At 40.6% G+C, this 13,364-nt stretch overlaps 1 protein-coding gene across 2 annotated transcripts in view; it reads right to left on the minus strand.

Annotated features, from left to right (window-relative positions):
• Nucleotides 1-13,364, minus strand: part of LRP12 (LDL receptor related protein 12) — a gene marked incomplete at its 5' end in the record, with an annotated part of 69,378 nt that overhangs the window by 24,901 nt on the left and 31,113 nt on the right. The window contains one exon of one of the 2 annotated variants that reach the window (XM_080909299.1): nt 12,960-13,016. The exons of the other annotated variant lie outside the window; for it this stretch is intronic. Within the exon in view, the coding sequence (XP_080765425.1) occupies nt 12,960-13,016 (57 nt within the window). The remainder of the gene's footprint in view (nt 1-12,959; nt 13,017-13,364) is intronic. 2 annotated transcript variants of the gene reach the window in all.

The raw sequence follows: 13,364 nt of genomic DNA on the forward strand, positions 1-13,364 counted from the left end.
TAAGAGGACCTTGGATTCCCAGGTAATCAGCTTTTAGAGCTAATGAACAGATGAAATCTTAAATTATGTAGTCGTCCATACCCTGCCCGAGTAATACATGTGTGTGTGTGTGTCAGTAATATGTGTGTGTGTCAGTAATACATGTGTGTGTCAGCAATACATGTGTGTGTGTCAGTAATACATGTGTGTGTGTGTCAGCAATACGTGTGTGTGTCAGTAATAAATACATGTGTGTGTCAGTAATACGTGTGTGTAATACGTGTGTGTGTCAGTAATACATGTGTGTGTGTCAGTAATACATGTGTGTGTGTCAGTAATACATGTGTGTGTGTGTCAGTAATACATGTGTGTGTGTCAGTAATACATGTGTGTGTCAGTAATATGTGTGTCAGTAATACGTGTGTGTGTCAGTAATACATGTGTGTGTGTGTCAGTAATACATGTGTGTGTGTCAGTGATACATGTGTGTGTGTCAGTAATACACGTGTGTGTGTCATTCGCTGAAAGGAGCAGATACGGAGTTAAAGGTGATCTTCTGAGCGAGTCACCACTGTAAGTGCTGGATACTGGTAAACAATGGGTTAGTTGAAGGAAGCGGCTTAATCCCATGTATGCCTCCATTAAAGACTCTGTAAAGGATTCCTCATCCCTTCCCTGTGAGAAGCCCTTTGTTAGGGACAGACATAGTGACACACAGGATAGACACATGAGCAGACACACGGACTGATTCCCAGGACAGCCTTCAAGTAGGCACAGACTCAGAGCAGACAGCAGAGAGGATGAAGCAGGAGGTCCAGACCTGGACTTGTTCTCGGTTAAATGGCCCCAAGGGTTAAGTGCTTTCTTTCTCTTCTTAACAAAACACAGCGGACGCTCTACTGGTCACTCAGAGTTAATCACTATGCGTTTAGTCCCTGCAATATAACAGTTAACAGCCGACTTTCTTTATCGGTTTGCCTTTTCATGTTTTGAAAAAGTTTAATGAAACTGTAATGCACAGATATATAAAATTTTTGAAAATCAACCTGATTTAGAAGCAATCAAAAGTAAGAAGAAAAATCCAATATTGGTTGTTTGATTTAAGTCAAACTCATAAGTTACAGTAAAACTTATTTTAATTAAACACATCTTTAGAAATCAAATACGTTTGTTTAACAAGTACAAATGGCTGGTTATTAACAACCTGACCTAAAACATATTCCATTCCAGTGGAGTAAGAATTTACATTTTATCATTTTTATTGGATATTCTCTGAATTTACATTTCAAATGTTATTCCCTTCCCCCCACTCCCATTCTCCCTCCCTCATCTCTTTGCTTCCATGAAGGTGCTCCCACCCCTAACTACCCACTCCCACCTCAGTGCCTTGGCATTCCCCTACACCAGGGAAACACCTTCACTGGACCAAAGGCCTCTCTAGGGACCCCACATGAGCTCTCTGGTCAGGGAGGGGAATGGCTTCCGATGCTTGGTCAGGCTAGGTACATGGGTTCAGGCGAAGGGGAGAGAGCTCAGGGGAGGGAGGGTGAAACCAGTTCTGATGCCTCTGCTGCTGCACCTTCTTCATTCTGCCCCTACCACAAGATGCCAGACCAGGCCAGGCCAAGTCACTGGGGGACAGGCTAGGTGGAAAGGGGTACAGGAGAGCTTCCAGTAGCAGCGAATTCGGGAGAGCGGATCACTTTCCAAGTGGCGGTGTTACAGCTCTTATGACAGAAGCTCTCAGACAATGGAATGATTCCGGCACACCTTTAATTTTGGACAGGCCTTGTATATACAGTTTTGGGATGGCTCAGAGTCTGATAACAGGTGGTTCCCATTGGCTTGGTTTGAGGGCTTGGGAATACCTCACCTATATATTTGGGGGTATGGTCACGTCCTCACCTGTGGAGGAGGGTCTTGGGGCCTGACCTACTAACTCAAACCTCACTACAAGGTAGCTGCTTGATGGGGGAATAGGAAGCTCCTGCCATCGTCCCTTAGGGTCCTGGGAATCCTATTTATCTCAACCAAGAATCAGGGTACACTTCACTGCCAAACTGTCCCACACCTCTCCTCCCATTGATGTCATACAATGCCATCCTCTGCTTTATATATAACTGTAGCCATGGGTCTCTCCATGTGTGCTAAATGGTTGGTGTTTTAGTCCCTGGGAGCTCTGAAAGGTTTGATATTGTTGATCTTCCCATGGGGTTGCAAACACTTTCAGCTCCTTTAGTCCTTTCTCTAGCTCCTTTATTAGGGTCCCCATGCTCAGTACAATAGTTAGCTACAAGCATCCTCCTCTGTATCAGTATGACTCTGGCAGAGCCTATGAGGAAACATCCATAACAGGTTCTTGTCAGCAAGCACTTCTTGGCATCAGCAATAGTGACTGGGTTTGGTGGCTGCATGTGGGATGGATCCCCAGGCGAGGCAGTCTCTGGATGATCTGTTCTTAAGTCCCTTCTCTTCTATTTGTCCCTGTATGTCCTCCCATTAGTATTTTGTTCCCCTTCTAAGAAGGACTGAAGTACTTACATTTTTGTCTTCCTTCTTTTTGAACTTCATATGGTCTGTGAATTGTTTCTTGGGTATTCTGAGATTTTGAGCTAGTATCTGCTCAATGCATCAATGCTCAATGCATCAGGGAGTGCATTCCATGTGTGTTCTTTTGTGACTGGGTTACCTCACTCAGGATAATTTTTAGTTCTATGCACTTGCCTCAGAATTTCATGAAGTCATTGCTTTTAATAGCTGAGTAGTACTCCACTGTGTAAATGTGCTACATTTTCTGTATCCATTCCTCTGTTGAAGGACATCTGGGTTCTTTCCAGTTTCTGGCTATTATAAATAAGGCTGCTATGAACATAGTGGAGCATGTGTTCTTGTTATTTGTTGTAGCATCTTTTAGATATATGCCCAGGAGTGGTATAGCTGGGTCCTCAGGTAGCACTATGTCCAATTTTCTGAGAAACCACCAGACTGATGTCCATAGTGGTTGTACCAGCTTACAGCCCCACCAACAGTGGAGAAGTGTTCGTCTTTCTCCACATCCTCCCCAGCATCTGCTGTCATCTGAGTTTTTGATCCTAGCCATTTTGACTGGTGTGAGGTGGAATCTCAGGGTTGTTTTGATTTGCATTTCCCTGATGACTAAGGATCTTGAACATTTCATTAGGTGCTTCTCAGCCATTCGATATTCCTCAATTGAGAATTCTTTGTTTAGCTCTGTACCCCATTTTTAATAGGATTATTTGATTCTCTGGAGTCTAAGTTTTTTTGTATATATATCGGATATTAGCCAACTATTGGATGTAGGATTGGTAAAGATCTTTTCCAAATCTGTTGGTTGCTGTTTTATTGTATTGACAGTGTCCTTTGCCTTACAGAAACTTCACAATTTTATGAGGCCACATTTATCAACTCATAATCTTAGAGTATAAACCATTGGTGTTCTGTTCAGGAAATATTCCCCTGTGCCTAAATGTCCTATGCTCTTCTCCACTTTCTGTTGTTAGTTTCAGTGTATCTGATTTTGTGTGGAGAGTTTTGATCCATTTGGACGTGAGCTTTGTACAAGGAGATAAAAAGGGATCGATTTGCATTCTTCTGCATGCTGACTGCCAGTTGAACCAGCACCATTTGTTGAAGATGCTGTCTTTTTTCCATTGAATGGTTTAACTTCTTTGTCAAAGATCAAGTGACCATAGGTGTGTGGGTTTGTTTCTGGGTCTTCAATTCTATTCCACTGATCTACCTGCCTATCTCTGTACCAATACCATGCAGTTTTTTGGGGTTTTTTTTGTTTTGTTTTGTTTTGTTTTTTAAATCAGAATTGATCTGTCAGACAGCTTGAGGCCAGGGATGGTGATTTCCCCAGAAGTTCTTTTATTATTGAGGATAGTTTTCACTATCTTGGGATTTTGTTATTCCAAATCAATGTGTAAATTCCTCTTTCTAACTCTATGAAAAATTGAGTTGGAATTTTGATAGGGATTGCACTGAATCTGCAGATTGCTTTTGGCACGATGGCCATTTTTACCATATTAATCCTGCAGATCCATGCACATGGGAGATCTTTCCATCTCCTGAGATCTTCTTCAATTTCTTTCTTCAGAGACTTGAAGTTCTTGTCATACAGATCTTTCCCTTGTTGGTTAAAGTCACACCAAGATATTTTATATGATTTGTGACTATTGTGAAGGGTGTTGTTTCTCTAATTTCTTTCTCAGCCGGTTTATCCTTTGAGTAGAGGAAGGCTACTGGTTTGTTTAATTTTATATCCAGCCACTTTGCTGAAGTTGTTTATCAGCTGTAGGAATTCTCTGGTGGCATTTTCGGGGTCACTTAAATATACTATATCATCTGCAAACAGTGATACTTTAACTTCTTCCTTTCCAATTTGTATCCCTTTGACATCCATTTGTTGTCTAACTGCTCTGACCAGGACTTGCAGTACTATATTGAATAGGTAGAGAGAGAGTGGGCAGCCTTGTCTCGTCCCTGATTTCAGTGGGATTGCTTCAAATTTCTCACCATTTAGTTTGATGTTGGCTACTGGTTTGCTGTATATTGCTTTTACTATGTTTAGGTATGGGCCTTGAATTCCATCCAGACTTTCTAGTTATGTTGAGTATAGGCTTTTGTAGTAGGATATAGTAATTTTTTGAATTTCCTCAGTTTCTGTTGTTATATCTCCCTTTTCATTTCTGATTTTGTTAATCTGAATACTGTCTCTGTGCCCTCTAGTTTGTCTGGCTAAAGGTGTATCTATGTTGCTGATTTTCTCAAAAAAAAAAAAAAAAAAAAAAAAAAAAAAAAAAAAAAAAAATCAGCTCCTGGTTTCCTTGATTCTCTGTATAGTTCTTTTTGTTTCTACTTGGTTGATTTCAGCCTTGAGTTTGATTATTTCCTGCCCTCTACTTATCTTGGGTATATTTGGTTCTTTTTTGTTTTAGAGCTTTCAGTTGTGCTGTGAAGCTGTTAGTGTATGCTCTCTCTGGGTTCTTTTTGAAGACACTAAGAGCTATGAGTTTTCCTCTTAGCACTGCTTTTATTGTACCCCATAAGTTTGGAGTATGTTGTGTCTTCATTTTCATTAAAGTCCAAAAAATCTCTAATTTATTTCTTCCTTGACTAAGTTATCAGAGTAGAGCATTGCTCAGCTTCCATGTGTATGTGGGCTTTTTGATGTTTTTGTTGTTATTGAAGACCAGCCTTAGTCCATGGTTATCTGACAGAATGAATGGGATTATGTCAATCTTTTTGTATCTGTTGAAGCCGTTTTGTGACCAATCATATGGTTGATTTGGAAGAAGGTACCATGAGGTGCTGAGAAGAAGGTATATTCTTTTGTTTTAGAATGAAATGTTCTATAGGTGTCTGTTAAATCAATTTGGTTCATAACTTATCTTAGTTTCACTGTGTCTCTGTTCAGTTCCTGCAAATTTGGTTTTGTCATGGAAAATCTTGGTTTCTCCATCTATAGTAATTCAGAGTTTTACTAGCTAGAGTAACCTGGGCTGGTGTTTGTGTTCTCTTAGGGTCTGTATTACATCTGTCCAGAATCTTCTAGCTTTCACAGTCTCTGGTGAGAAGTCTGGTGTTCTGATAGGTCTGCCTTTATTTGTTACTTGACCTTTTCCCTTACTGCTTTTAATATTCTTTGTTTTGTACATTTGATGTTTTGACTATTATGTCATGGGAGGAATTTCTTTTCTGGTTCAATCTATTTGAAGTTCTGTAGGCTTCTTGTATATTCATGGACATCACTTTCTTTAGGTTACAGAAATTTCTTTTATAATTTTGTTGAAGATATTTACTGGCCTTTTAAGTTGATATTCTTCATTCTCTTCAATACCTATTTTCCTTAGATTTGGTTTTCTCATTGTGTCCTGGATTTCCTGGATGTTTTGGGTTAGAAGCTTTTTGCCTTTTGCATTTTCTTTGACTACTGTGTCAATGTTTTCTATGGTATCTTCTCCACCTGAGATTCTTTTATCTCTTGTATTCTACTGGTGCTGCTTGTACCTATGACTCCTGATCTCTTTCCTAGGTTTTCCATCTCCAGGGTTGTGTCTTTTTGTGATTTCTTTATTGTTTCTATTTCCATTTTTAGATCCTGGATGGTTTTGTTCAATTCCTTCACCTGTTTGGTTGTGTTTTCCTGTAGCTCCTTAAGTGATTTTTGTGTTTCCTCCTTAAGGCTTCTACTTGTTTACTTGTGTTCTCCTGTATTTCTTTAAGGGAGTTATTCATGTGCCTCTCCAGTCTCTCTATCATCATTATGAGGTATAATTTTAAGTCCAAATCTTTTTTCTTTCTTTTTTTGGTGTATTGGGACATCCACTACTTGCTGTTGTAGGAGAACCAGGTCCTGATGTTGGCAGGTTGTCTTGGTTTCTATTGCTTAGGTTCTTGTGCTTTCCTCTTGCTTTCTTGTTATCTGTGATCTTAATTGGTCTTGTTGTCTCTGACTGGAGCTTGTCCCCCCTGTGGGCCTGTGATCCTGTGGACTTAGGAGTGAGAGCACTCCTGGGTGCTCAGCTCTCTGAAGGCAGGTTGCGGTCCCTATGGCAGTGGGATGACCCTAGCTCTGGGCACAGATGAAGACCAGAATGTTCTGGTCCCAGGCAGGCCTGGGATTCCTGTGTCCTCATAAATTTACATTTTTTAAGTAAAAATATTTAAATAAACAATTTAATTTAAATGAAAATTTAGATCTAATATTTAAAACTACATTGAGATAGCCTTTCTGTTTCTATATAACAATTAAATTACTTGGTAGTGTTTGATATAATTTTATAATTATTATAACACATTATTAGATTCACAAAACACTTGTCTCTTCTCCTAATTACATATAAGGAGAAATTTTAAAATTTAGCTCATGAAAAGTTCTTAATTATGAAAAAATAAAAAGATATTTAGTGATTTTGTTTTCATATTCACAATTTATAATTCAGTATTTCATATGACAATCTACAGCCATAGATAAGTTTTTGAGGAAGAACAAAACAAAGCGTTCCTAAGGTACCAGAACCACATCAGCCATAAGTAACAGTTCCCTCCATTATGGTGTCCATAGCCTAAGCAAGTCCTCTCGTTCTCACCTGGTCCAGTCCAGTCCTCCACCACTCACTGCACATCGTTTCTAGGTCTTGCAAACCTCTTATCTGGCCTAAACTGCTAAGGACTTGCCACGGGGCAAGGCACCGTGCATGCAGCCTGCACTGCTCAGCCTTCCCAGGAGGAGCTGAGACCGGTTCCTATGGTGAGGGTTAGGGTTAGCAGTGAGAGTACCTGGACACGACTGTGGGCAGAGGACCTTTGACTGCACATGACGGAGAAAGTGGGCTGAATCCTCCACACTCCTCCTTTGCTGGCCGTCTCAAGCTCCTGCTGCCTAGACTTCCCCACCATGATGGACTGCAGCTTTAACTCTAAGCTAAAACTAAGCACTTTGTCTGGAGTTTCCTTTTACTGGGGTATGTTATAAAGCGGCAGACAAGTTAGACACTCCTGCCGTTCTGGGCATAAGGTTCATATCTGTGCTTCACATATGCAGATAAAAGACTCCTTACAGACAGGCTGAGTATGCATGAGTATGGTGGTTTTTCCTGTTGTAAAATACATACTTTTCACTTGCAAAGTGACTATATAAACAGGATACATTAGGACCTAATTAAACAATTTGAGTAGACTTTCCACAGTGCAGACAGCTGGAGCAGGAAACTACGGCGTCGAAGAGGCAGAAGGCTTAAGGTGAAGGCTCAGTGCAGAATGGCCGAGCACTGCTGGGCCTTCTTCTAGGTAAGTTATGCCTGCACTAGAGTCTACACAGGGGAGAAGCTCAGTGCTCAGCCATCTTTGTGACTAGCACCAAAGGGACCTAATTCTCCTGGATGCAAGGATTTCAGAAACCTTAGGCAGCATGTACTTGCTAACCTCCAAATCTAAAATCCAAAATGCTCTAAAATCTGAAAGGTTTTTGTCACAATAATAGAATTGGAGCATTTTGAATTTCAGATTTTTGAATTAGAAATGTCTAATTAATAAAGACTAATAAATAAATAGTCCAGTCCCAACATTCCAATCTGAAACACTTCACACAAGTGAAAACATCCATTTATTCTTTTTAATATGTAATAGGAATAGGTCTTATATGCTGTCTTCACAGAAGGATGATTTTATAAGACTAACCTTTAGAAAATATATTTCACATTAATAATGTTTTACTGTCTTGTGAAATGGAGTATTTTATTGATTTATAAATCCACTTAATTAAAATACCCATTACTATGGGATAAATCGGATTGTCCTTAAAATTCACTTATTAAGCTCCTAACACCAGTCCTTCAGAGTGTCACTGTGATATCAGTTAGTTAAAAGGATATCACATGGGTGGGATATTATGGGGTAACTTCAGGAGCCATTAGAACAGACCTAGGGCAGGAAACAGTAAGATGGCATCTAAGAGCCACAGAGAGAACACTGAAGAAACCGTCTCTGCCACACTTGGTTTTGGGCCTCCAGGCTCACAAGAAAGCACATTGTGATGTTTAGTCTGCGGTGCTTTGCTACGGCAGACATAGCAAACAACGGCACATCTACATTCCTAAGTAGAGAAAGGCTAATAGAAAACACATGTTGCTCCTTTCACAGTGACTTTCTGCTGATGATTCTCAAACAGGCATTTACTGAAGAGCAAAGGCAATCCTACAAAACAGCCTAGCAGCCTAACTCAGGCTAACCGAAAAATTAAGACATATAATCTAATCCTTATTGATGTCAAATTTACAATTTGATCCTGGATATGTCTATATTTCTACAGCTTTTCATACTGAATATTAATCTGCCCAAGTCAGCAACCAGTATTAAGTGACTGACATACTATAAAATCAGACCTGGTAATGGAAATACACTCAAAGGCAAAAGCCAACCATCTTGCAACGTCACAGAGCACAAAATGCTCACAAGTGAACTCAGATTCCAACTGCAGCTAACCTTTTACAAGCTGCCACTTGTTGGACTTCTGTAACAAAGGATATTTACAATTGTCTGGAAAAGATTGTTAAAACACTCCTACACCTTTTAGTTATATATCAATTAACATTATCTTCATGTGTCAAATAAAACATTACGCTGCAAAAGACTGAATGTAGAAGCAGTTGTTGAGAAACCAGCTACTTTAAATCCACTGATAAAGGTTTACAATAAAATAATAATGTTAACACGTTTGTTTTAAAAATACATTTTAATAAAACTATGCTATCGACACAAGCTTGCAATAAACTCATTATTTTAAACTGAACTTCCAAGTTTTAAGACAACTTCTCATCTTTAATTTCTAGTACAGTAAATACTGATAGTGATCAAACACAGTATACAGACTTTTATTGGACATTGTGCTGTGCACCAATAATTCCAGTAACTGCCTCACTAAGGCAGGAAGATTGGTTTTAGGACAGCTTGGGATACCCACTAAGATCCTGTCTCAAAACCCACAACAGAAACAAAATGGGTGGGCAACATGTCTCAGCATGAGGTGGGGCTGGAGGATGAGTCACCTACCCACAGCTCATCACGGAAAGTGTGCGCAACAGAAACCCAGTCCGACTGACCCATCCACCACAGCAGCAGAAACAACCGCACTAGAGCTAGACCTGCAGTTCAGCCGTAGAAAGAACGCCCCTGACACGCTCAAGGCCCTGGGTTTAAGCCCCAGAAGTGCTAATAATACAAGACTCAACAAGTTTTCAGTTTTCTTGTTGTGAACTGTAATTCCTTCTGTCCTTAAAACTCACGTGCTGAAAACCTGCTCCCGATATTTGAGGACTAAATCATTTTAAACCTTTTTTTCCACACTGACTCATTTAGTGGGTGGGAAGGAGCTCGTGAGCTTAGAGTACGCGTGCCGTTCAGGGGAAGGGCACATCAGAGATGGTTCCCTCTTTCCACCTATGAGATCTTGGGACTGATCCTGGTGGGAAGTGCATTTACCCAACAACCATGCCAGAGTCCCTGGGACAGTCTTAAAAGAGGAACTGGGATTAAATGGGGGATGGTTTTCAAGCCAATCATGAATCAGACCAGAAGGAACCAACTGTCACTCATGGCACTAAAGTGTTACGCTTTGAAACAGTTCAAACAAGGTGAGTGTCTCAGGCTAGACTTGGCAAAGGCCTCCTGAGAACAAGTGTCATTGCCTCCATGGTGGCTGAGCCCAGTGGGATTATGGGTGACACTGCTTTTGCTCCTGAAGGTTTAACAATTCATCATCGCCCTGCCATTTTCACCAGAGCCATGGCAGCTGCTTCCTTCGTGGTTCTTTATGCTCTTTAGATGACCTGCCCACAGTTCAAAGAAAGTCAGACCCAGCAGATGGTGGCAGGTGGTGACCTCAGACCAAGCACTGATGCCTGAGGACACTGATGACGTCTCAAGAATCCCTGCAGCTGGCATGACCACTGCATTGCTTAAGGAGCCTTGGCTGTGACAGCTCCAATGACAGACCCCAAGATGCCCCACCTACAGCTACGACCTGACACACACCCTGTGACCTCACAGCAGGTCTTCCCGGAGCACTTCCCCAATCATAACAGTCATGCAATATAAGCAGCATCCTCTCACTAGCCCAGGGAGCCTCTGTCCTGTGCACTGGACCTCCTGGTGCTGCAACCTCATTCCAACAGAATCATCTACCCACTGTTTTATTCCAGGTTTTACTGCCTATCTGTGATCTTTATCCAGGGAGGGCAGGGTAAGCTGGTTTTACAAAGAAACAATTCCCATGACTGGCAGCCTTTGGCACAAGCAGAAACACTAGCCTAAGAGTTTAATGCAGAGAGAAAGACTACAGGGGAGTGGCCAGAGTCACAGGAGGAGTTCCAGGAAGCCACTGAGAGTTACTACCTTTGCCTGCCTGTTGTCTATCAGTTCTCCCATAATTGTAACACTCTACCCCTTAGATGAGTTCTTAAGACAGAAGGTGGACAACTTACAATACCTTCAGGAAGTTCCTGAAATGGACCAAATTTACTAAGCCCCTCTCTCTCTTGAGTAAATAATAAAGATGGCTGAGGGTTATTCTCGGGCAACTCTTGAGACAAGTAAAAAGAAAATAAACCAACCAACCGAACAATTCCCAGATGAAGGAATCTGCAGACTCTGAGAACTGAGCATTTGTCTCAAAGAGACACAAATCAGCCCAGCTGCCTGGAAGAGGTTTAGAACAACAGAACCATTTGGAAAGGACCCTTTGCAACCTGTGGGACTCCCTGCAGGCTGTGCAGTGGGCTCTAGGTTCCCAGCTTTGTGAGCTGTCACCCATGCTGAGTTGGGTTGTGGTGATGCAGCTGTCTTTGAGTCATTTCTGCTCCTGTAAGAAACCCTTCAATCATAACCCTGTACGAAACCCCAATCAAACTCAATGGCTCCCCAAGGTGGACTTTGGTGATATCTGTGTTTGTCATGGGCTCCCTGTCTGGGGTGAGTAAACTGTTATGGTTGTATTCATCTCCACAGAAGTCTGTCACGTCACACTAACAAGGACACCTAATACAGAGACTTAGGGTCCCCACAAACAAGGCTTGCAGTTAATGCCACTAAAGGAGTTTTAATTTGTGTGTTCATGACTTCCATTAGAACAAAGCAGCAGAGAGGTCATTACGATACTAGATTGAGTGTCCTTATAAAAGGAAAAGCGACTTTGTCCTTTCCTCTAAGCATTCTCAGAACAGTCAACGATCCCACAGGTGTTCCAGGAATCACACTCACTAGCACCTAACTGGATTTCCAGCTCGGCATGGACAATGTTGAACACTTGCTGTTACGTCAACACCATCTGCTTAGCTTAAACTGCTATGGCAATATTTGAAAAGAGTCCTGAGATAATAGTTTTTTAAAACTTCTGAGACAAGAAGCCTTTAGTTATGGAAATTAAAGTATTTATAAACACCTATTTCCTCTTGTGAATTGGAAGTATAATTGTGATTCTCATTAGCTGTTAAAAATGGGACCCCCCCCAAAAAAGATAACTTTTAGAACTTAGCTTTTACTAAGCCAGTCAGATGGCCCAGTAGATAAAATCACTTGCTACTCAAGTGAAGCCCCCACTGTGGAGAGATCCAACTCCACAGAATCTGCCCGTTTTCCTCCTCACATGGGCTGTGTCATACAATAATAAACAAGATAAAATAAAAATCTTTGGTTTCAGTTCAGGTATGGTCAAAACACAATTAAACAGCAAGCTTCATGGGAGAAAATAAAGCAAGTACAAGCATTGTAAAATTTTTAACAGAAAATCAGTAGGCTGATAAATATTGCTGTGTAACTTTTAACTACGTAAATCTTATCAATAATTCAGGCAAAATGGATCATTAGAAGTAATTATTAGTAGAAGCCATGTCAATCCATGAAAGCAGAGTTTTAGATATGCATAACTACAGTTAGCGCAGTACAGTGAGGAGCAAAGTCATTCAGAGCCACGCAGTCGCGGCCTTTGGTAACTCAGCTGTGGCCCGGATGATGAAGGCCCCGTTCTCTCGGAGGTACGATAATGCATTGCTACCAAACAAACTGCACTCAAGTGAACGGCTCTGTGTGGAATACCGCTCTAACCTAAAGTCTCTAACTAGATATTTCACTTCTAAGTCAGTAAATTCTAGGAACAACATTCAAAATCAATTTCATTTTTACAAGTTTGCATAGAGAGAAAATACTAATTCGACTTGAGCTTTCAGCTTGACTTCCACATGAAAATAATTACGTAGTCTGTTTGGGAAAGTATAATCAACCCTTAGGCATGTAATATCACTTTATCTTATGAGAATTTCTCCATGTTCCAGTTCCTTCTTTCCTTATTACATGCCGTGAAAACAGCAATAATTTTCATAGCCTAATACCAATCCATAAGGTTTTTAATTTTTACCATATAAGTCATGCATGAAATTTAAACATTACAAAAGATGACTTACCAGTTGACACTCCTGAAATATGCACATTTTCAGAAAGTTCTGCAAGAGCACCATTTCCTAAAATTAAACATAATGAATAAACCAATTTCCAAGGTACAACTCAAAGTTTTCACATTCTTCTTAAAAGAAGTCTTTCAATACATAATGACTTTCAATTATCAGAAACTAAATTTTTATCATGTTAAAAAAGAGAGTAAGACAAAATATTTTGGAAATTACAATACAGTGCAATACAGAGCCCTTACAAATACAGAGAGCTGATTAACACCAGAAAGAATGGCCAACCATCTCCACATGAGATCTGAACCCCAACTGTCCGGGAGGGTGAGAAAGGACCACCTGAACAATGGAGGTGGGGAGGGGCTACAAGAGTGACTATTAGAAAGGCTAGTTCTTTCTGGTTGA

Source organism: Micromys minutus (genome assembly GCF_963924665.1).
Source record: "Micromys minutus genome assembly, chromosome: 33".
Taxonomy (NCBI): domain Eukaryota; kingdom Metazoa; phylum Chordata; class Mammalia; order Rodentia; family Muridae; genus Micromys; species Micromys minutus.